This window comes from Bos indicus, chromosome X, assembly GCF_029378745.1.
Source record: "Bos indicus isolate NIAB-ARS_2022 breed Sahiwal x Tharparkar chromosome X, NIAB-ARS_B.indTharparkar_mat_pri_1.0, whole genome shotgun sequence".
NCBI classification, from domain to species: domain Eukaryota; kingdom Metazoa; phylum Chordata; class Mammalia; order Artiodactyla; family Bovidae; genus Bos; species Bos indicus.
This window is the reverse complement of record NC_091789.1, coordinates 138,079,630-138,103,939: the sequence shown is the minus strand read 5'-3', so window position 1 is coordinate 138,103,939 and position 24,310 is coordinate 138,079,630. Positions and strand designations below refer to the sequence as shown.

Below are 24,310 nucleotides of genomic sequence, written 5' to 3'. Positions count from 1 at the left end.
ACAGTAGATTTGAGACTTTCCAGCAGATTTTTCTCAGTTCACAAATTCCAGGCACTGCTGACCCCAAACAGCTAAGTACAAGTGGCAAGACTAATGAAATCAGGAGGCCTTATACTCAAATGGCAGTGAGCACAACTGTCGGGGATGCTGGCAGCCGTTTGCACAGTTATTGCAGGAAAAAGAATATATACAGACTCGTATAACTGTACTACAGGCACTGCTAGTCTAAGCTGAAAAAACAGCAGAATGTTCAAGGCTAGAAAGTGAAGACTGGGTGAAGGGCAACCTTTCAGAAAAAGAGGTAGTCAGCAGAGAGGAAGGTTAGAGATCACACTCAGGGACCGGCCACCAAGGAGGACCCTGGACACATCTTATAATAAATAAAATAGTTTTATCTCAACAAGCACAAAATACATTCATATTCCAGTGTCCAAACCATTACCACCCTGAGTATGCTTTCATGGTAAATTTTGATTTAAACAAGAAGAACATTAAGAAACATATTTCTTCTTGGATTTGTCTCTTAAGAAAAAACTATGGGGGGAAAGAAAAAGTATAATAACCAGTACAATGTACCTCCTGAGCCTTCACCACCCACTCACATCTGTGCAACTGTATGCACGTCTTTTCTTCACATCAGAAAGATTTAATTGAGCTAGGTGTTGGGTGGATCAAAGCTCACTATACAGAGCTTCCCTTTTTGAAGGCAATCTGGATATATATGAAAAAAATTGCTAATGGTATCACTAAGCATATAACACTGCATGTTCCCTGTGTAAAGACGTATTTTCTATCACATTCAAATTCAACTGCTTTCTTCTAGTGCCCTATTAAATAAACTGTTTAATACAATTAATAAAACTTCTGGCAGTAAATCTGAAACTTTTTTTGGCCATGTCACATGGCTTATGGGATCTTAGTTCCCTGACCAGGAATTGAACTTGGGCCCTTGGCAGTGACAGCACTGAGTCCTAACCACTGGACCACCAGGGAAGTCCCTGATACATTTAAAACCTCACTGTGCCCAGGACAACTGAAGAATTGTGTCTTTGCTGTTTAAAAGAGCTGAACAACCTAAAGGATATGACTTCTTTCCAACTATTCAGTCTCCTCTTATACCGAGGCAACTGAAGTTTCAAAGTAAAATGAAAATATTTTAAAACCCCATGTGGGGCCTGGAGGTGGGTAGGAACCTCCATAAACCAAACACACCTAAAGGAGTCCTGAGTTTTACGGACTTAAAAACAGCTGAACAGCCTGAAAAGCCTTACTTGCTTCAAACAAGTCTCATTTCACCTCCTGTCCCTGAGGCTCAAAATGGGATTCCAGTTTACCTGCAATCTGCCACTGAGATCCCAACTCCAGGCTGGTGGCACTGAAGTGGAGCTGAACGACTGTGATCCCTCTCGTGTCCGTTTGGAATTTGGAAAGTTGGAAAGGTGTTGCTTGCTGGCAAGGTGGCTCTCTACCTCTAACACAGAGGTCAATCTTCCCAGAAATACAGCGTATCTCTTTCTCTACTGTATGTACATCTGTGCTTTATACAAAAGAGTAAGACGTTTTCATCCCCAAGGGCAATTTTCCCCTGTTGGGGGCGATATCACCCTTACTGAAAATGCACGTCCTAACAACAGCTACAAAAACTCAAGTCCACGTTGATTGTTCATGGCCAGAGATTCTTAAATCAATAATGATTTAGCACCACTTTGGTCAAAGCGATTATATCTTAACCATTTTCAAAATCAAAAGCTGAGAACAACAATATAAACTGTGAAATGCATAAAACTGGGTGAAATCATGCTCAGTCAGTCACATCCCAGTCAATTTTTTTGTATTACTCTCAATTCATTGGATTCTATTTGATGCTTACTGATAGAATCCAATATTCGATTATGGCTGAGTTTTACACACATTTCAAAAAGCAAAGGACCAAAACGACGTCCACAAAAAGATTTTTCTACATGGTAGAAAGGGTAATTTGGAAAACCAGAGAGAAAATGTCTGCAGAAAGCACAGCAGTTTTTGATTTACAGAAGAAGTTAACTAACTAAACTAACTAAAAAAAGGAATGTTTGCTGTTCACAGATGACCTGAAAATAAACAGCCCACAAAGTTTTCTGTGTCATAAAAACAAATCAATGCTTCCTTAGAAAAATCACTGTGGTACAGTAGAAATTAATGCAACATTGTAAATAACTATACTCCAATAAAAAAATTACTGTGCCATCTGCATATACAGTTAGGGGAAAACTTTCCTATCTGAAAAGATTCCAGAATGTCCATTCATGTCCTATTACATCTCCAAAAGCCTCCTACCCTAAGCATTTTTAAAAACTCATGGCAAGAATCTGAATAAGCTTAAGAAACAGAATACTCATTAACAAGTACAGGACATAGCCTACCCACTATTGGTAGTGTTCTGCATTTTTCTATTACCTCAGAAATAGTGGGGGCAAAGAAAGCATCCTCTGCATAAGCCAACTTAGACATCTGCATCGCATGAAAAATTGAGCTCACCTACCTTCACTGGTCCACGTTCATAACTGGAGCCCTGCACCAACTGCAGAGAAGACATCATGAAAATATTCACCACTGCCCACTGTCTGTACATTCTGAATATTCTGTATTCAGTATCCACTGATCACCAAGCAGTTGACATCAGGCAGCTAGAGCAAACTGGTTCAAAAGGCATTCTCCAGAAGGAAAGTTCAAAACCCCAAGAGTTCACAGGGAAAAACAAGTAATCAGTTGTGATCAAAATCAATTAGTCAAGGTGCGTTTCTGTGCAATCTTATGGAAGGGGGAGAGAGATGAAAAAAAACTGTAAATGTTCTCATGCTCCAAAAATAATCAGGAAGTGGACATGTCTTCTACTTGAAATGAGAAAGCACTCTAAATCCATTTCATGTCCAGCAAATTAAAAAATAAAAAATCTTTCCACCCTATGCCCAGGTTCAAGTTGTTTTATAAGGAGGTGGTGCGGCCACCAATGTTTGCAGCTACAAAAGGCTGGGACCCAATTGTGGATTCAAACTTTTTTCACAACCCTCATGAAAGCGTGCAGGAGCATGTGTCTTAAATCTGACACAGATTTTGGCAGAAAAAGCAGGGAAGTCTTGGCCGTAATCCTGTCGTGTCCCTACCAATAGCGGGGCAGTTTTGAAAACTGACTGAAGCGCTCAGAACTGCTGTTACTTTAATGCAGATAACCTGTAACATGAAACCAACCCCAGCACATAGGCATGCAAACTGCACTGCAGAAAGAGACCTCAGATGCTCACACACCTATATCAGTGAGACACACAGAAAGTAATCAAATATGCTTTAAAAAACACACAGGCACAAAGATGACAAAATAGGCACACATCTGTGGAAAGGTAAACATATATAAAAATTTTTTAACAGAAGCTTAGTAATTTAGGTTGAAATGAAGACCACCGATTTTTAGAGAAGCAACAATTAGGTTTATTTGCTTGGGCCAGGAAATATCTTACACACAGTGCTATATTTAAAAAAAAAAAAAACAAACATGTTATCACTTGAGTGTGGAATTCTTTACAAACACTGGCGAAGTCGGCCTTGGAAACTGCATACACTAAATGGGTGGGTGTCACAAAGGGCAACATTCTAGAAGGCAGTCAGAGCGCCCTTACGCTTGTCACTAGTTTCCGATCTTTGATTTCCAGGTTTTGGCTCTTTCAAAGCCGTTTTTCGCATTTCTGAAATCAAGGATGGCCTGAGAAATCTCTTCATCTGTGTTCATCACAAACGGACCTAGAGCAGAAAAGAGACGTTCAGAAAGTTCCAGGTGATGAGAACATTTTTTTTCTACTGTGAAAATGGTACGTGCTTCTGTACTTCTTAATTTGAAACAAACTCAGGCATATCTGAACAAGGTTATTTTCACAGCACCCAATCCTTGAGGACTGTAGGACAAGTTTCTTAACTAGGATTGTTTATGATTATAATGAACAAACTTCAGATAAACAAATGCAATTATAGCTCACTCATCCACTCCAGGCTGTCATCAGCAATGACAATGTTTTTATTTGAAACATTTTCAGGTTTGGTTCTATTGTAACTATTTTTGTAGTTGTTACTTCTCTTTATCCTCTTTATCTTTTTTATGGAAGTATAATGGACACACCACATTATATTAGTTTCAGGTGTACAGCATAACAATTTGATTATTTGTATATATTGGGAAATGATTGCTACATTAGGTTACTTAACATCTGTCACCATCCATAGTTACAGAATTTTTTTTCTTGTGAAGAGAAGTTTTAAGATTTATTGTTGTTGTCAGTTGTATAGAATTGAATTGACTGATATCAAGAACTGAACTGATTTTTAAAAATTGGCAAATCTCGTCATGGTGTTGGTATCTGCACAGTATATGAGTCCATGTCCTTATGTGAGGGGTCCAAGTCGTTTCTTAAAATTAGTAGCACCTGACAGACACTAAATTACAAAATTTTCAAGTCAAGAAGACATCACATTTTGGATTCTCCAGGGGTCAGTACACTTAGGCCAGATAGCATATATTTTCGATTTTGTGGGTCAAACCATGTCTGTTTCAACCACTCAACTCTTCTGTTGAAGCACAAAAGCAGTCATAGACAGTATACAAGTGACTAGGGATGGTGTGTTCCAATAAAACTTTATCTACAAAAACATGTAGTGGACAGATTTGGCCCATGGGTCACAATTTGTCTAATTCCTAGGTTTGAACTTGGCTTTTGCTAAAGGTGTAGAAGTCCTCTTCTCATCAGCCAAGAGGCAAAATGTCTCTTTCCCTCTCTTCACATACTGTAGGAGCAAAAGGGTATTGTCTTAGACTGTGTCACCTCCAACATCTGTTGGATAAACAGGGCCAGCTCTTATATGGCTTTGGCAGTGTCTTGAAAGCAGTTGACAGATTTGTCCATTCAGTATATCTCTTGCCCTAGCATGCAGACATTTCATCAGGAGCCTTTTACAACGTGCTTCGTCTAAGAGGCTTTTCTCTGAGAGACCCAGATTAAAACATAACTTAGAGGGAATAACACAGTCAAACTGCTTAATTACTGTTAGCATATCAGCACAGATTTGGGATTCACTTTGGTTTAGCACTTGAGAAGGAAGATTCAATATCACATGCCTTGATGATATTGAGGCCTTTTGAGAGACTGCAAGGTACAGGATGGCAAGAGAAAGGGAAAACAGGTAGCAGGCATCTAAATTCATTCATTTAATGACTTATCTATCCAGCATTTATTGCACACTTATTGAATAATGAACATGGCGCTGGGAGCTAGAGACATAAAGCTGAATGACAGATGCTCTCCCCTCAAGGACCTCAAATCTATCACACAGATATGAAAACAAATTATTACAAAAGAGTGTGATGAACAGAATGACAAAAGTATGGAAAATTCAAAGAATTAACACAGAAAGGAGAGGAGGAGGAGCCCAGGATGGAATTCATAAACACAGTGATGTCCAAACAGGCAGACATGGGGCAAAGGCGTTTTCGGGACTAGCATGCAGTAGCGCTGGAAGGAAGGCTCGAAGCGCGAAACCAAGGGCTCAGGATCTGATACGGAGGAAGGGGCCAGACCACTCTGGGTTTGAACTCGATCTCTCGGAAGATGTTGGACATAATTCCACAGGTGATCGGGAATCACTGAAGAGTTAAGCAGACAGCACTGTGATCTGATGTGCAGTTCGGAGAAGACACCTTTGGCATCAGGGTAGAGAAGATGTCTGGCTTGGGAGGCTGAGTTGATGGTGGAATTGTTTAAGGATATCTGAGACACGAGACATAGGAAGCTGTGGGTAGGGCAAGCTCAGTTCTGGATATTCTGGCATGAAGGCACTGGAGACAGTCAGATAGCTTCCTGGCAGAGGTGCTCAGTACGTTGTTGGAAACAGGGTTCTGGGGCTCACGAGAGAAATTTCATCTGGAGATGTGGACTATACCAGGTAGGAAAAATGAGAGAGCCCGCATATGCAAAATAAATAATAAATTCTAGAGGGCATCCTGGAAAAATCAACTTTTTAAAGGATACAGAAAAGAAAGGCAAATGGAACTCAGAAAATGAGAGCAGGTACTGGGCCAAGGAGTGACTTTCTGCACATCACAGTTTTGCTAGAGATGGGACTTGTGAAGCACCTCTCTCCTCCCCCAATTCCTTTTCTGTACAAACAGTACACTTCTGGGCTTCCATTTTGACACTTCTCTGGGGTATTCTGCTGTGCTTCTCAAATCATAATGTGCATGTGAATCACCTGGGAATCTTATTAAAATGCAGATTCTGAACCAGAAGGTCTGGAGTGAGGTCTGAGACTCTGCATTTCTCTCTCTCCAGTGATGCTGATGCTGCTGGTTCAAGGGCCACACTTTGAGAAACAAGGTAATCACTGGAAGCGTGAGCCCTCCAAAGCCAAGGTAAGGAAGCTCATCTCAAATCCTTAAAAAGAAAACTGAAACCAGAAAGTGCATGTTTTTGTTTGTCTTTTTTTGGGTGGGTCTGGTGGCGGGGAATGTGTGCACACTAAGTCACTCAGTCGTATCCGACTCCTTACAGCCCCATGGACTGTAGCCCCCCAGGCTCCTCTGTCCATGGAATTCTCCAGGCAAGGATACTGGAGTGGGTTGCCATGCCCTCCTCCAGGGGATCTTCCCAACTCAGGGATCAAATCCACATCTCTTACATCTTCTGCATTAGCAGGCGAGTTCTTTACCACTAGTGCCAACTGGGAAGCCCTTTTGGTGGGGCAGGAATAGTATATAACTACATTAATTTATTTTTCTGAAATTCAGGTATAACACACATACAGCATTATATAAGTTTCCAGTACAACATAATTTTTTGGTATTTGCATACATTGGGAAATGATCACAATAAGTCTAGTTATTATCTATTAGCACACATAACAGAATTTTTTTCTTGTGATGAGAACTTTTAAGATCTATTCTCTTAGCAACTTCCAAATATGCACTACAGTGTTATTGACTATAGTCACCATGTTGTACACTATATCCCCCAGAAAGCATGTTTTTTAATACATGTAAGGGTTATGAACAAGAAAATTATTTGCTAGTTATGTATAATCCTATCAAACCTCTTTTAACCTACACAGTTCATCTCTCCTCTGATTAAGTCTTTGAACTCCCTCCCTCTACTATAATAAAAATGGTGCGAGTTTAATTTCTCATTATGGAGAAACTTCCTATAGAGGAGACGCACAAGACAAGGGTTTAGGAGACTAGGGTTCAAATCCCAGCTCCACCACTAACAATTACTTTCTGTCACAGAAGCCACAGGACAGAGAAGGGGCAACCAGGCACAGGGAGAGGCAGAAGGCTCGGGGGCTGGAATTGAACAGCTTGAGTGTGAATCCAGCTATGTGGCCAACACACCTCTTAGCAGATAGTGCTACCCAAGTACTTGTTATGTAAAGAAGTGGAACATCTGGGTTCTGTTTTCCTCATCAACTAGTACTGGTTCCCAAATAGTCAAGAGATGGTTGTGGTGGTCTTCAAACATGCCCAGGTAAAAGGAAATATTCTGGGTTTGAAAAAGGTAATAGAAAATAAACAAGTAGAATGCTTTGCCTCTCACTAACTGGGATTTCGGGGGCCATCTCTATGCCGTTGGTTAATCTAAGTCTGTGCGTGCCAGCACACCCAGTATCCCCCAGTCCCAAGCCTCGGAGAGGACTCATGGGAGGTGAATGGAGGGTGGCTACAGGCGGTCCCACTCCTCTGGCCTGTCCCCTATTGTAGCTGGATTCTTGGTTTTCATCACTGATGCAGGGGACATTGCTTAACTTAGAAGCTTTCCATCCCACACATTCTTTTCCCACCTAAATTCTAGCTGCTATTAATAAAGATGGTGATCCTACTCAATTTGTCTGCAGGCTTCTTCCAGAAAAACAAACTATTTCAGGGCTGTTCAATCAAGATAAAAGAAAATGAGAACCATGAACTTTTGGAGTGGAAATCAGAAGCCTGCAAAATCCAGGTCAAATGCTATGGGCTAAGTGGGGTAAAATTAAATGCTTGCCTCTTAAATTACTAATAGAACAAAAATGAATATTTTAAAAATAATCAGTTTTCTTTAAATTTATGACCAGTTGGGTCTTTTTTTTTTTTTTTCTGAAATCACTATGTGTATCATTAGCCAAGGCAAGGTAACGTAATGGGATTTTAATGCATGTTAAATTTAATAATTAGGTAAGTGGATGTACACTATGCTTTGTGGCATTTATCTAAATAATAGATTGAGTTCTAGGTACTTTTAGATGTTCCTCATTTAATCAAACAACAACATTTTGAAGAAGTCAAGACAAAGAACTGAAGTGACTATTGTGAGTACCTATTTCAGGATTTTCTGCCTCCAAGTACAGTCCTATTTCTACTATACCACAGTTATCTCTATTGGTTTTGTTGTATTATAGTTTATTTACAATTTTGTGTTAATTTCTGCTGTATAACAAAGTGATTCAGTGATGCATATACATACACACACATATATTCTTTTTTACATTCTTTCCATCATGGTCTATTATAGAATATTGACTATAGTTTCCTGTGCTATACAGTAAGCCCTTGTTGTTTATCTTCTTATGTCTTTATTTATTTATTTGGTTTGGTTGGTTTTTATTTATTTATTCATTTGGCCACGCTGCAGGGCTTGGCCATGGTGATATTTTAGTTCCCCGATCAGGGGTTGAACGCAGGTCCTTAGCAGAGAAAGTGCAGAGTCCTAACCGCTGGCACCAGGGAATTCTCTATATTTGTTTTTTTTTTTTTTCCCCCAATTAACTAAGATTGATTCAAATATTTTAGAAACTTCCAAAGAAATATTCCTAAGACATTCTTATTTTTCACTAATAAGACAATAAACTGTAAGGACAATATTGAAATACTGTTATGGGAATTCCCTGGTGGTCCAGTGGTTAGGACTCTCAGCATGTTCACTGCCATGGACCCAGGTTCAGTCACTGGGAACTAAGATCCCACAAGCTGTGTGGTATAGCCAAAAAGAAAAACAGAGAAATCAATTTTCAGTAAAGATAAAAATGATATTCAACTCCCCAGTAGACCATAAAATCTTTTAAGTTGAAACTCTCTTGACACAACATAAAAAAAATACTGTTTTGATCCCCACAAGGTTCAAACCTCCATGTCCTACACATGATGGATACTCAAGAAATGTTTCTTAAAAAGAAAGAGAGCGTGAATATAGAAATAAATACCATGTGTATATTTTCCTTTGACAATAGAGAAATGAAACAAAATCCTCAACTTTGTAGATAGAGAGAGGACAAAAATCAAGCTGTTCTTCCCAGTGATACTATAGATGTACTCTGCTTTCAAAGAAATGAAAACCAACCAAGAAAACAGCCATCATTTGAGGCTTACCATGCTGGACAACTGGTTCTTTTAATGGCTCCCCAGCAATTAGGACAAAGTGGCTTCTCTCAGGATCCTAAAGGCAAGAAACAAAGCAACAAACAATAAATAGATTTATTTTTGACTATCTGATTAGGAATGGTTTGGAGCTGACATTCTGGCCAAATGGATAATGTCCTTAATTCTAAAGATAAATTCCAGAAATATTTTCTGTGCAATATGCAATAGGGAAATGCTCATTCTTTAAGATGCTTGGTGGCAATCAAAACTCAAGGATACGTCCCAACCACTAAAATGATAACCTACTCAAATAAAGGAGAATTTAAGATTTTTCTTTAATTAGAAACATCTTTATGACAAACTATATAAATAGCTTGGCTTAGTATAGGGCTTATAACTTCCTACTAAAATTTTAATTTTGAGAATGGAAAATTATTCATGCAAATCCAAAAGGAACATTTTATTACTTTCAACATTTATTACTATTAGTATAAAATAAGCCCCAGAAGTGCTGCATTAAATGGAACCTTAAAGAAACATCCCAGGGACATCTGCTCAGGCAAATTTCTTTCCAAAAGGATCCTACTGTTTTTGTTTAGAATTAAGATGAGGTTTTTTATCCCTGAAACTGCAAAAAAATTATTAAATCCAATATTAGTGTGGATGCAGGGAAAGAAACACTTTTCTATACATCGTTAGGGAGATTTTCTATACATCATTCAGTTCAGTTCAGTTCAGTTCAATTCAGTTGCTCAGTAGTGTCCGACTCTTTGAGACCCCATACATCATTAGGGTGCTGTAATACTTCCAGAGAGCCCTCCTATTGCTGATGTCTTCTGACACAATCATGCCAGAGAAACCAGCAGAAGAACCTCCCGCCACACTTGTGATAAGATAAATATGGCCAAATGATTTCTATGGAAGTCTTAATTACTCCCTATTTGCTGTCAAAATGTACTAATGTGAACTCAGCTAAAAATCAACAGACTAAGCTCTTTAGAGAGAAGAATTAGAGACCCAGATGCAGAGAACAGACTTGTGGACAAAGCAGGGGAAGGAGAGGCTAGGATAAATTTAGAAAATAGCATCAACATATATACACTATCGTGTGTATAACAGATAACTAGTGGGAAGCTGCTACATAACTCAGGGAGCCCCGCCTGGCACTCTGTGACAACCTGGAGGAGTGGGATGGGGGTGGGGGGAAGGCTCAAGAGGGAGCGAATATATATATACATAATTATGACTGATTTGCCATGATATAAGGTAGAGACCAAGAAGAAGAAATGCAAAAATACAAAATGGTTGTCTGAGGAGGCCTTACAAATAGCTGAGAAAAGAAGAGAAGTGAAAGGCAAAGGAGAAAAGGAAAGATATATACATCTGAATGCAGAGTTCCAAAGAATAGCAAAGAGCAATAAGAAAGCTTTCTTAAGTGATCAATGCAAAGAAATGGAAGAACATAATAGAAGGGGAAAGACTAGAGATCTCTTCAAGAAAATTAGAGATACTAAGGGAACATTTCATGCAAAGATGGGCTGAATAAAGGACAGAAATGGTATGGACCTAATAGAAGCAGAAGATATTAAGAAGAGGTGGCAAGAATACACAGAAGAACTGTACAAAAATGATCTTATGACCTAGATAACCTCGATGCTGTGATCACTCACCTAGAGTCAAACATTCTGGAGTGTGAAGTCAAATGGGCCTTAGGAAAAATCACTACAAACAAAGCTAGTGGAGGTGATGGAATTCCAGCTGAGCTATTTGAAATCCTAAAAGATGATGCTGTTAAAGTGCTGCACTCAATACGCCAACAAATTTGGAAAACTCAGCAGTGGCCACAGGACTGGAAAAGGTCAGTTTCCATTCCAATCCCAGAGAAAGGCAATGCCAAAGAATTCTCAAACTACTGCATAATTACTCATCTCACATGATAGCAAAGAAATGCTGAAAATTCTCCAAGCTAGGCTTCAACATTACATGAACCGAGAATTTCCATATGTTCAACCTGGATTTAGAAAAGGCAAAGGAACCAGAATTCAAATTGCCAACATCCGTTGGATCATAGAAAAAGCAAGAGAATTCCAGAAAATCATCTATTTTTGCTTTATTGACTATGCTAAAGCCTTTGTGTGGATCACAACAAACTGGAAAATTCTGAAAGAGATGGGAATACCAGACCACCTTACCTGCCTCCTGAGAAACCTGTATGTAGGTCAAGAAGCAACAGTTAAAACTGGACATGGAACAACAGACTGGGTCAAAATTTGGAAAGGAGTATGTCAAGGCTGTATATTGTCACCCTGCTTATTTAACTTATATGCAGAGTACATCATGAGAAATGCCAGGCTGGATGAAACACAAGCTAGAATCAAGATTGCAGGGAGAAATATCAATAATCTCAGATATGCAGATGACAACACCCTTATGGCAGAAAGCGAAAAGGAACTAAAGAGCCTCTAGATGAAAGTGAAAGAGGAGAGTGAAAAAGCTGGCTTAAAGCTCAACATTCAGAAAACTGAGATCATGGCATCTGGTCCCACCACTTCATGGGAAATAGATGGGGAAACAGTGTCAGAGTTTATTCTGGGGGGCTCCAAACTCACTGCAGATGGTGACTGCAGCCATGAAATTAAAAGATGCTTGCTCCCTGGAAGAAAAGCTATGACCAACCTAGACAGCATATTAAAAAGCAGAGACATTACTTCACCGACAAAGGTCTGACTAGTCAAGTGTTAGTCAGGCTTCCCTGGTGGCTCAGTTGGTAAAGAATCTGCCTGCAACACAGGAGACCTAGGTTTGATCCCTTGGGTGGGGAAGATCCCCTGGAGAAGGAAATGGCAACCCCCTCCAATATTCTTAAAGCTATGGTTTTTCTAGTAGTCATATATGGATGTGAGAATTGGTCCATAAAGAAAGCTGAGTGCCGAAGAATTGATGCTTTTGAACTGTGGTGTTGGAGAAGACTCTTGAGAGTCCCTTGGACTGCAAGCCTAAAGGAGATCAGACCTGAATATTCATTGGAAGGATTGATGCTGAAACTGAAGCTCCAATACTCTGGCCACCTGATGCGAAGAACCCTGGGTCTTTTTCACTGGAAAAGACCCTGACACTGGGAAAGATTGAAGGCAGGAGAAGGGGACGACAGAGGATGAGATGGTTGGATGGCATCACCGACTCGATGGACATGAGTTTGAGTGAGTTCCAGGAATTGGTGATGGACAGGGAAGCCTGGTGTGTTGCAGTCCATGTGGCTGCAGAGTCAGACGCAACTGAACTGAACTGATGACTGATTTGCCATGGTGTAAGGCAGAGACCACTGTACCATTGTAAAGCAATATCCTCTAAACAAAACTGAAAATTCAATGACATTTGACAGAAAAGTAAATGACATTTTGGGGAGTGAAGTAAATGTCCTTTGCCTTTTAAAAACAGATATGTGGCAAGTAATTGAAACTGTTATATTTTGGGAGGTAAAAAAAAAAAAAACCACTGCATACTGGGGCATATTTCAAGCATGCAATAAAGAAGTCCTGAGTCAAGAGTTTAAAAACAAAAGAGTAAACTAAAAAGGCTTCTGCTAATTCAAATTTCAAAAATAGATGTCATAAACCTCATCTTCTAGAGATTAGTGTTTTAACCTCAGCATAGACCCTCATTCAATTCCCACTTACTCTGACATTGTATACAATGTTAATGGTTAGGCTTTATGGTCATCAGATCCACGAGATGCAAAGCTAGAAGATAGGAAAGCACCACTCTACAGCAATACAAGGAAATGGATAGCTTAACATCAATTCTGGACTTCCCTGGTGGCTCAGACGGTTAAGCGTCTGTCTACAATGCGGGAGACCCTGGAAATTAAAAACAAACCAAAAAAAAAAAAAAAAAGACTATGAAAAACAGATGTAGAAGTTTAAAAACTAGTCTAGGACCACTTACTGTAGGAGCCAGCAGGCCCTAAAGACATCATCATACTTTATAGCTCAGGATAGTAATCAATATTTTTACATGCTGATGACCCAAGGTTATGAATCAGTTACACTGTGCATAGTATTATGCAGTAGCCCAGGAGTCCACAAGAAAGGGGAAGGTTTCTTACTCAACTTAAATGTTTTCTTATTCAATGTCATGTTTAAGTGACTAAAAAATTCAACTTAAAAAAAAGCATGCAGTTATCCAAAAAGATTTATTCACTAAGGGCTTTGGAGGGGTGAAATTTCAGTGTGAATCAAATGACACATTCAAGAAAAGTATCTTATAAATAGTTCTGATCACTGGTGTTACATCATTTATACTTTAATCTGAAGGAGGATATCACTAAAAACTGTTTTGAGGTGTTTGTTTTTAGAGGAGCTAAGCACTTGACTTCTGGTTCAGGAAACAGGGGGAAAAGGATCAGGGGTCATAAAAGAAAAGGAAAGAAAAGGCCAACCTCCTTGTGTCACGGGTTTATGACTCCTCAGAATGTACGTTTCTTAATTCAGAAGATTCGTCTTTTGTGAGTGACAAATGTGTCCTACAGTTTACACAGTTTGGAATAATAATAAAGTGCTGAAAATTCAAGTTTTGTCCCTTTTGACACTACTCAAATCAAATGATGACTTTCATTTATAAGTCAGACAGTAGGATAAAAGGACACTAGTGTTTGGCCTGAAATGAAAAATGATCCAACTGCTGGGTGTTGAGTTGCTTGGGTATTGGGCTTTCCATTTCAGAAAGCGGCAGGCTAGTCCAAGCTCCTCTGAATGACTTTTTCACAAAATTAACCTATGCATGGACCCTTGTCCTCTAACCTAAGCCAGATGTTTTGGGTCTTTTTCTTTTTCCTTAAGTGCATCCTTTTTCTTCCCTTCCCTAGCCTTCTTTGGTGAAAGCTGATGATCTTTCTGAATTTTCACTAGAGTGCTCCTGTGGCTGCAAGTCCCAATTGCTGCTATCTTGAAAAGTTCTCGTCTATGGCAAGGTGACCTTGGGTACAATATCAAATGAGAAGACTGGTCAAAGCAAGGATAAGGAAAGACCTATTGAAGGTCATGAGTCCCTGTGTGGATCTAAGTCAGTGCCCTATTGGGGTCTGATGAAAAGACTCATACAAAAGTAACAGAAGTCTACCTACTGCCTTATGGATAGCTGCCCCAACCTACACTCATCATTTTGGGGGTCCAGAACAGGTCTTTCACTTTGGCACACCTTCTCAGAGTTTAGTTTTGAGTCAGGACCTTCTGGGTTATGTAACAATTCACTTTTACAAAATGCTCTGTTATTCCATAAAAATTGCCAAGATATGTCTTGAGTTCCACTGATACCGACAAGAATGATCGAAGCCCAGACGAAGCCCTAAGATTCATCTAAGATGGTGATAACTTGTACACTGTGAATATGCATTCAGAGTTTGTTTGCTTGATCAGAAATATTCAATACAAAGCTTGAGATGGCTCTTGGACTCTGAGAATGAATCTAAAGGCATGCTTTTGCTCAGGAACATTTATTATAGTGAAATATTACCTGAAAAACATCACCAGAAAGTGAGATTTAACAGGACTTAATCACATGCAATTATTCTTACTCAATTTCATTGTTAATCATTCTTAGGTCAAGTGAAAGTGAAAACAATGAACTGTTACCAGTTTTTGAAGATTTATGGTTTATTTTACTATGAATTTTTGTACATCAGCAAAAAGTTATCTCTAACTTTAAATGGTACTCTTTAACTGGCACCATTCATGGGGAATATATTAAATTAATACAGACTAACATTTAATTAAAATAAAAATTGAAAGACAAATTTGTTAAAGAGTACCATTACTCTCAAGTATGGTTTTAGTGGCAGTCAAAGAGGAATTGATTGTCTACCTTGACAAACTACAAGTACGTCTGTTAACCCATGAGGCCTAAGACTTTCTCAATAAGACACTAGTACAAACATGGGTTTAAAGGTGAGGCCAAGCCTTCACATCAAATCCATGTGCTCCTGATCAGGGAGCCATCTTGGCAACCAGGATACTAACTGTGGTACCTTGCTGCCAAAGCAGCACAGGGAGCCTGAAAGCTCAGAACATAGGCTGTTCCAGGGTGGCCATTCCAGTCCAGGCTTAAATGTCCAGAGTAGCCTGGGATTGAGCTCCATCTCTAAGAACAACATAAAAGATAAGGCCATTTTGAAGTCAGTGCTGGGGTTTGGGCTTCTTCTCAGAAGTCAAAGAGTCTGGCTTAACAACTCCTCAGTATGCACCAAGCCCCCTGCAGTTGCTTCCCCTCCTGGAAGACTTCAGAGTACAGTCACAAAAGATAATCCACACTGAGTGAAAAAGACAGAGCTCCCTGTGGCCTAAAATGTGCTGGTCCAAGATGTGGTCTACATCAACCCTTCCCTGCCCTCCTCACCTAAGGACTGGCCATTCCGGAGAAACCCACCCAGACTCCTGGGCCACCAGGGAGATGGGCATGAGGGCAAAGACACAGATTGAGAGGCAGAGGAAGAGCAGGAAGAGCAAAACAGAGGAAATCCAGGGATTACCTATCAGCTCCTCATTCCTGCCCACAACTCCGTGCCCGGGGGAACAGGGGAGAACCATGAAGGCACAGGTCATTCTTTCATCCTCAGGCTACGCCTAGTCCTGAGTGAAGACACCTCTAGCCTGGAGCCCAACTGAATGAGTCCTTTGAGGCCTTTTTCTAGCTGTAGAAAACTACGTGTCCTAAACCTGAGGGCCTAAGGTATGAATCCTCATTAAGTAACATGTATGTGGCATGACCATCTGTCACACCAAGTGTTTAGATCAGTGAACTTTCCAGCTATCATCACTGGACACCCACTGTGTACTAGATTAGGGATAAGCAAAGCTGTCCTTGTAAAGAGCCAGAGAGTAAAGATCTAAGGCTTTGTGGGCCACCCAGTCTCTGTCACAACCACTTACCTGTGGTATGACAACATCCACAGACAAATGGAAATGAATGGGTGTGACTGGGATTCAATGAAACTTTAGGAAAAGTTTACATCCGGTCTACTGGGAATAAATTACTGATCCCCATGCTGTATGTGGCCTAGACTCTCGACCTGCATAATCACACATAGTCTGACAGCCCCATGCAGCTGGCATCATTATTTCAAAACTGCAGACAAAAAAACCGAACAAAGCCCAGGGGGTTTGAGAACTGTGTCCATAGTCACATGGCTAACGAGTGGCAAAGTCAAGATTCACACCGTCACAGGCTCTTCCTGTGGTGTCTTAGGGGTACTGTCTACTCTTCCTGGATATAAGTGATACACGCTCATGTAAAGGCTAATTTTTGGAACTAAGAGCTCTTCCTAATGTCCTGATGGCTCAAGCTACACTTTAGATCAGATCAGATCAGTCGCTCAGTTATTCTGACTCTTTGCGATCCCATGAATCACAGCACGCCAGGCCTCCCTGTCCATCACTAACTCCCGGAGTTCACTCAAACTTACGTCCATCGAGTCAGTGATGCCATCCAGCCATCTCATCCTCTGTCGTCCCCTTCTCTTCCTGCCCCTAATCGCTCCCAGCATCAGGGTCTTTTCCAATGAGTCAACTCTTCGCGTGAGGTGGCCAAAGAACTGGAGTTTCAGCTTTAGCATCATTCCTTCCAAAGAAATCCCAGGGCTGATCTCCTTCAGAATGGACTGGTTGGATCTCCTTGCAGTCCAAGGGACTCTCAAGAGTCTTCTCCAACACCACAGTTCAAAAGCATCAATTCTTTGGCGCTCAGCCTTCTTCACAGTCCAACTCTCACATCCATACATGACCACAGGAAAAACCATAGCCTTGACTAGACGAACCTTTGTTGGCAAAGTAAGGTCTCTGCTTTTGAATATGCTATCTAGGTTGGTCATAACTTTCCTTCCAAGGAATAAGCGTCTTTTAATTTCATGGCTGTAGTCACCATCTGTAGTGATTTTGGAACCCAGAAAAATAAAGTCTGACACTGTTTCCACAGTTTCCCCATCTATTTCCCATGAAGTGGTGGGACCGGATGCCATGATCTTCGTTTTCTGAATGTTGAGCTTTAAGCCAACTTTGTCACTCTCCACTTTCACTTTCATCAAGAGGCTTTTGAGTTCCTCTTCACTTTCTGCCATAAGGGTGGTGTCATCTGCATATCTGAGGTTATTGATATTTCTCCTGGCAATCTTGATTCCAGCTTGTGTTTCTTCCAGTCCAGCGTTTCTCATGATGTACTCTGCATATAAGTTAAATAAACAGGGTGACAATATACAGCCTTGACGAACTCCTTTTCCTATTTGGAACCAGTCTGTTGTTCCATGTCCAGTTCTAACTGTTGCTTCCTGCCCTGCATACAAATTTCTCAAGAGGCAGATCAGGTGGTCTGGTATTCCCATCTCTCAGAATTTTCCACAGTTTATTGTGATCCACACAGTCAAAGGCTTTGGCATAGTCAATAAAGCAGAAATAGATGCTTTTCTGGAACTCTCTTGCTTTTTCCATGATCCAGTGGATGTTGGCAATTTGATCTCTGGTTCTTCTGCCTTTTCTAAAACCAGCTTGAACATCAAGAAGTTCACGGTTCACATATTGCTGAAGCCTGGCTTGGAGAATTTTGAGCATTACTTTACAAGCGTGTGAGATGGGTGCAATTGTGCGGTAGTTTGAGCATTCTTTGGTATTGCCTTTCTTTGGGATTGGAATGAAAACTGACCTTTTCCAGTCCTGTGGCCACTGCTGAGTTTTCCAAAATTGCTGGCATATTGAGTGCAGCACTTTCACAGCATCATCTTTCAGGATTTGGAATAGCTCAACTGGAATTCACTTACATACAGTCAAAATCACAGAAGGGCATGTAACAGAACCATGCCCCTGGGTCACGGAACTGATGGCTTCAGCCGACTCTTTTCCATCCCACTGCCTCCCTATTTCTGGCTCCCCTCACATCTTCATTCTGGTGTTCTGCTTCAGCTTCCAAATCCTGATCACCTGCAGTGTGCCCTGTGCTACATCACAGGGAGGCCTGCGGTTGTCAAGTTAAACCAGGTAATGTTACTGACTAACCTGGTGTCAGGAGGGTCTCTGGCTTATATATAGCTTCCATGCCTCTTTCGTGCATTGGGTGGAAACATACGAAATCGCCATTTTTGTAGGTCAGACGTGGCAGTTTCATACAGTTTAACCTAATAACAGTGAGCACAGACCCCGAGATACGCATTTCCTCTAGAGCTCCTAAGCCTCTGCTTCCTTTACTTCACTGCTCCTGGAAGTGCCACAGAGAGTTAAAAGAGCAATAGGGGAGCAGTCAGCAAAGGCAGCCTTCCTCACACCCACTGAATTCTACCATGCCAGGGTCAGAGGGCTGGCAGTCAGTCAGATGGCCTCTCTGCCAGTCACCTGCGTACTGACACAGTTTTAATCCCTACTTTTCAAAATTCAACTTTGCAGGAGCTTTGGCACAACTGTCTCCTCAATTTTCCTTATTAGAATGGCACAAAGCAGCCATATGGGCCTCATAGGCTAACAAGATGACTTGTGAGTGACTTGTCCAAAGGAATAAAAGAAGGAACACGAAGAAATCTATCAATGAAGATTAAAAAGCTCCTTGAAAATATCAGAAACTTTCCTTACAAAGCAAGGATTCAACACAAAAGGACTACGAGATAGAGCATATATTCTTCTCAGTTCGACATGGGGCCGAATTTCAAAGGGTTCCATGGGACTATGTATGGAGATGTACATTTATACCCCTAGAGTGCTGATCCATTTTCACTTATGCTAAAGATAAAAACAATCAAGTGTATAAAGAAAGAAAAAGTAAGAGACAAGGAGACCTGTTGCCTCAGATTTAAATTTCTAGGGGTAAACAATTAAGACTTTTGATGATTCCTAAAGATGAGGAATTGGTATAGATAATACCTTAAAATACACCACTAGAAATAACTGAAGTTAATGAAACTGGTTGATAAACTTGTGGCACAGTTTCTTTCCCTGAGGAAGAGAAAAAATTAATCAGGTACACAGGAGATTTGGGCATTTTTTTGGAAACTGGAAACTAGTAGAAAGTACAAGTTAAAAAAGATTAAAGCAATTTAAGTGTCCATCAACAGATTAATGGATAAAGACACTGAGGTACATATATACAATGTAATATTACTCAGCCATAAAAAATGGAAGTTTGCTATTTGTATCAACATGGATGGACTTAGACAGCATTATGTTAATTGAAGTAAGTCAGAGAAAGAGAGATACTATATGATAATACTTAATGTAGAATCTAAAAAATACAATAAACTAGTGAATATAACAAAAAAAGCAGACTCACAGATACAGAAAACGACTAGTGGTCACCAGGGACAGGGGAGGGGTAATATAGGGATGACGGATTAGGAAATACAAACCATTGGGTGTATTCTTGAGATAGGCTCAAGAATGTATTGTACAATATGGGGAATATAGCCAAAATTTTGTAATAACTGTTAATGGAAAGTAACCTTTAAAATTATACTAAAATTTTTTAAAACAAAAAAATCTTTTGAAAAAAGAAATATTTTTACTTTTACCTTGTTCTCCACGTGGACACTGTCACCTTCTCCCAGCACGGCTGTGTGATGAGGTTCTATTTTTTGCTGTGCATCATCAGGTCCTACAAAAAAGATGACCCACTTAATTTAGTCCTCACGATGGTACATTTCTCATATGATTACAAATTTGGTTAACTACATGGCATCACAATATTAATTTCAAGTTCAGAAATAACAGACTTAGGAATCTCCTTAGATCTCTTGGTTGATGGTATTTGCAATTATTAAAGTCCAAAACTGGCTTGTTTCCCAGTGCAGAAAAGGAGATGAATCCTATATTGTGTCTCTACTTACACTTTTAATGTTACACCTAATAGCTTAATTAATAAGCAAAGTCCTTGGCATCATATGCTAATGAGAGTGTTTCCTTGGGTCAATTATAAACCTAAGATTTTTTTCTTTTTCAAATTATGAAAATATAATAACACATTTACAAATACAGAACAAAGCTATGTGTGTGTGTGTGTGTGTGTGTTAGTTGCTTAGTCATGTCTGACTCTTTGCAATCCAATCCCATAAACTGTAGTCCACCAGGCTTCTTTGTCCATGGAATTTTCCAGGCAAGAATGCTGAAGTAGGTTACCATTTCCTCTTCAGGAGATTTTCCCGACCCAGGGATTGAACCTTCGTCTTCTGGGTCTCCCTCACTGGCAGGTGGATTCCTTACCCCTGAGGCACCTGGGAAGCCCAGCAAGTTCAGGTTGGGTATATTTCCATCCCTTCTATACTGAGGCTCACAGATGAAATAATACAAAATGCAGTTGTGTGTTAACGGCAACAAGAAAGGAAAAAACAAAGTTCAATGAGAGAATAGGGACTGTAGAATTCTGCAGGATCAAACAGACCAACAGAAGGCAAAACAAGGATGAAGGGCCTTCTAGAGAAGAGGATAGACTGTGAGGGGCTGGGAATATGCAGGGCATGCCTGGGGGAATGGGGAAGCTTCTATCATTTCTGGAACATTCTTTTGGGAGGAATGATGGCAATGAAGACTGGCTTCAGCTCAAGGAAATACACTCTGAGGAAAGGATGTGTGTGTGAAATGGTTAGGTCTGTGTTTTGGAGAAATAACTGAAAGCAGAGCACAGAATAAATTGGAGGAGGCAAGACTGAAGTCAGAATGAGCTGTTAGGAGTTTATTCTAACAGTCTGACTGGAAATGAATTCCAGTCTGAGCGTGGAGAGTGAACAGAGAAAGACGGGTGGGTTTGAGAAGAAGGGTTGAGAAAGACATGTGCATGGACAACAGAGCGAAGATTTCAAGCATGAAGTCTGGGGGACCCACCTACATGACATTCTGGGCTAGAAATAAAGCATTCACCTGACATGGTAGAGCTATAGCTGAATAATCAAGGTGGAAGTGCTTATTTAAGTGAAAACAAGAGCTTGAGGAATTACCATATAAACAGAAACATTATTTGTGAATTTTGTGAATACTGGCTGGAGTTCAACGACAGCCATATTTTCTAGAGAAGTCCTCCCTTTTACCTCCACTTTGGAGATAACCTATATGAAGCAGAAAGGTTCATTGTGATGCTTGCAAATGTGAAAGAGGATTCTAAGAGAGGCCTTCTTAACCCAGAGTCAATGTATTCCCAAGGGGTCCCTGGATAGAATTCAAAGCAGTCACGGGCTTGCATGGAAACAAACGACATCTTTACTTTCACAAACACCTACCTGAAATGTGGCCTTTCTTTCTGTCATAAATGTAGCCCCCCCTCAAAAAAAAATCATAGCCGTACTAGCTGAACCAATGACTTTGTCTCCAGTAGAAATTATAGATATTTTCTTACCTCACTAGCATTGCAGAGATCTCAAAATCAATTTATGTTAATCACTACTTAACCTAATTTAAATCTGCTTCTAGATGTTATTACAAATGTCATCAGAGAAGCATACATGGAACTATATCATAGACTTGTTCTTTGAACCATTTAATGACTTCATTGATTAAAAAAAAAAAAAATGTTGTTCAGAGGTGGGGCTTTGGCAAATCTCAAAAGGATTCATGGAACAAAAAAGTTTAAGAATCTCTGTCTCACTCCGCCTGCCAATGCAGGGGACACAGGTTCGATCCCTGGTCCAGGAAGGTCCCACATGTTGTGAGGCAACTAACTCCAAGCACCACAACCACTGAAGCCCACACTCTAGAGTCCCTGAGTTGCAACTGCTGAAGCCCCTGCATCTAGAGCCCACGCTCCACAACAGGCGAAGTCACTGCAATGAGAAGCCTGAGCATCTCAATGAAGAATAGCTCCAGCTCGCCACAACTAGAGAAGGCCAACCCGCAGCAATGAAGACTCAGCGCAGCCAAAAACTGAAAAGAAAAGAACTTCTGTCTCAGAGGCAGTAGCATGCTAGTTAATGTTTACCAACTGGCTTTCAAGGACAAGGGGAAGAACCAACCTGATGTGTAGTGTGTGCCAATTTCCATGGTGTAAATGTTCCTACTGTGACCAGTTTCAAGCTACCAATCTGAGGTCATAAGATGTATACAACCAAATCCTGTGAGCTGCCAAGAGCCAGCCCCAGCACATCACTAAAGGGTTCTTCTCCACCAAAGATTTAGGTTAACAGTTGTCATAGCAGTGAATAATAAACTCAATTGATTTTCCACTCATGCAAGGATGTGGCAATAAAAGAGACATCTCAGAGTCTAAAAATAATCTCATTTAGAGTGGGGTAATATTTTTCACTGTGATAATGGAGCAGCATTTTATTAAGTGTGCTATACTGAGATTCTCTGTGAGCAATGAACCATGTTGTTATCTTCAACAAATTCATATGTAACACCCATTACCCATATGGTCTACCCCTAGCCCCTAATTTTATCATGTAGGATGTTTTATGATAAAGAGACCAAAACAGTTTATAAAGCCCCTTTCGCTATGTTTTGATGGAATGAGCTGGCAAGAGACAGCTTTCCAAAAAATGCTGAACTGGGATTTCTCTGCACCTCCTATCAGGGTAGCTTGCTTGACTGCAGTTCATTGGTCTGTAACAAAATCTTAATTTAGAAACAGAGAGTTTATATTTCCCTAAGAGCATTCATTCTAATTTTATACCAAATGCAATTCTTCCATTCTACTTGATGATCTAGGAGAGGAATCACAGTGTTGATTTTGAAGAGGTTATTTGAAATGCTCCACTGTAAGGCAGACCTTTTTTATAGACACTACAAGGTTGGGTTTTTCAGATTAATCATTCTAAATGTACCTTAGCTTCTGTATTATTTTATGAAATGTTTAAAACAGGATCACAGAAAGCAAAGACTGATTGTATCTTCATGTCATTTCTATGCTGTTTTATCCACCTGGTTATCTCCTGAACCTAAAATAAGTCTCAAAGAAAATACATTCTATTGGTTCCGACTACTTTCAATTATAAATCAGGCCAAATCAGATAATAAATAGTTTCCATTGCGAAGCTTCGCCAAGAATGTTAAATCTAATAGTGCAGTTAAGGAAAATTTAATGGAAAACAATTGAATTGCAAATATTTTTGTTTGCCTAAATAGTCATGAAAGGGCAAAATACTTTCAAACATACTTTAGAGTCAGTGTGTGGTTAACTGCTGTGAAACTTCTCCCCATACGCCAGATTTCCTTTTTCTTCTTCTCTTTACAAAAACTGCTATCCCATTTACTCTCTGATCCATACATTCTGGTACTTCTATCACAGATTTTGATATCATCAATTTTATATGCCAATACTTCAAACTGTAAATGTGAATCCATCTGCCAATTTTTAGAAACTGGGTTGGATTGAAGCATACCCATAATGCACCACTGAAATCCTGCTAGATTATCAGCTTCCCCCAATCTTTTACTGTCATCTCTACCATACTAACTCAAGGGGTTTTCTTTAACAATTCACTTTTACAAAGCATTTGACTTTAGTTGCTCTAGAAATATGAACTCTTTTCACACTTATTTTGTTAATTTAAATATTATTCAATTAAATCACATAACAGCACTCACTGGTGCAACTGGCATAAAATGATTTGAAAACACTGCCTTTAGGTGTCTCAGAATCACACCTGCCTTCTAGTGTGTTTTCCCCACCTTTATTGAGATTCATGGGCTGTGTGGAACTTTTTCATACCCCCAAAACCAAAAGTAAAGGGCAGAGCACATAGTGAGCATGAATTACTGCTTATTTAAATAACTGGGAAACATTTTACTACCCATAACATAAACCAACATAAACCAGTTAGCTGTCATCTCAATAACCACAAACAAATATTTTTAGATTTCTAAATATATTTTCTAAGCCTCAACAGTATACCTGATACTCCTTCTTCTAGAGGACTGGCATCCAAGCTGATAAACTGTCCCAAGCTTCAGGCATACA

At 39.9% G+C, this 24,310-nt stretch overlaps 2 protein-coding genes across 6 annotated transcripts in view; both read right to left on the bottom strand.

Annotated features, from left to right (window-relative positions):
• The window catches only part of VEGFD (vascular endothelial growth factor D), a 47,007-nt gene extending 43,675 nt beyond the window's left edge, over window positions 1–3,332 (bottom strand). For 2 of the 3 annotated variants that reach the window (XM_019956376.2, XM_019956375.2), the window contains exon 1: window positions 2,522–3,332. In XM_019956376.2, the coding sequence (XP_019811935.1) occupies window positions 2,522–2,611 (90 nt within the window). In that variant the 5' untranslated portion in view covers window positions 2,612–3,332. Of the gene's footprint in view, window positions 1–1,334; window positions 1,822–2,521 lie in introns of those variants that run through there. The other variant, XM_070783592.1, reaches the window with a different exon arrangement.
• Window positions 3,333–3,441: 109 nt separating this feature from the next.
• PIR (pirin) overlaps window positions 3,442–24,310 on the bottom strand; it is a 98,112-nt gene continuing 77,243 nt past the window's right edge. For all 3 annotated transcript variants that reach the window (XM_070783596.1, XM_070783597.1, XM_070783595.1), the window contains 3 exons: window positions 19,938–20,020; window positions 9,413–9,479; window positions 3,442–3,774 (listed from right to left, as the gene is read on the bottom strand). In XM_070783596.1, coding sequence (XP_070639697.1) covers window positions 3,662–3,774; window positions 9,413–9,479; window positions 19,938–20,020 — 263 coding nt within the window. In that variant the 3' untranslated portion in view covers window positions 3,442–3,661. The remainder of the gene's footprint in view (window positions 3,775–9,412; window positions 9,480–19,937; window positions 20,021–24,310) is intronic.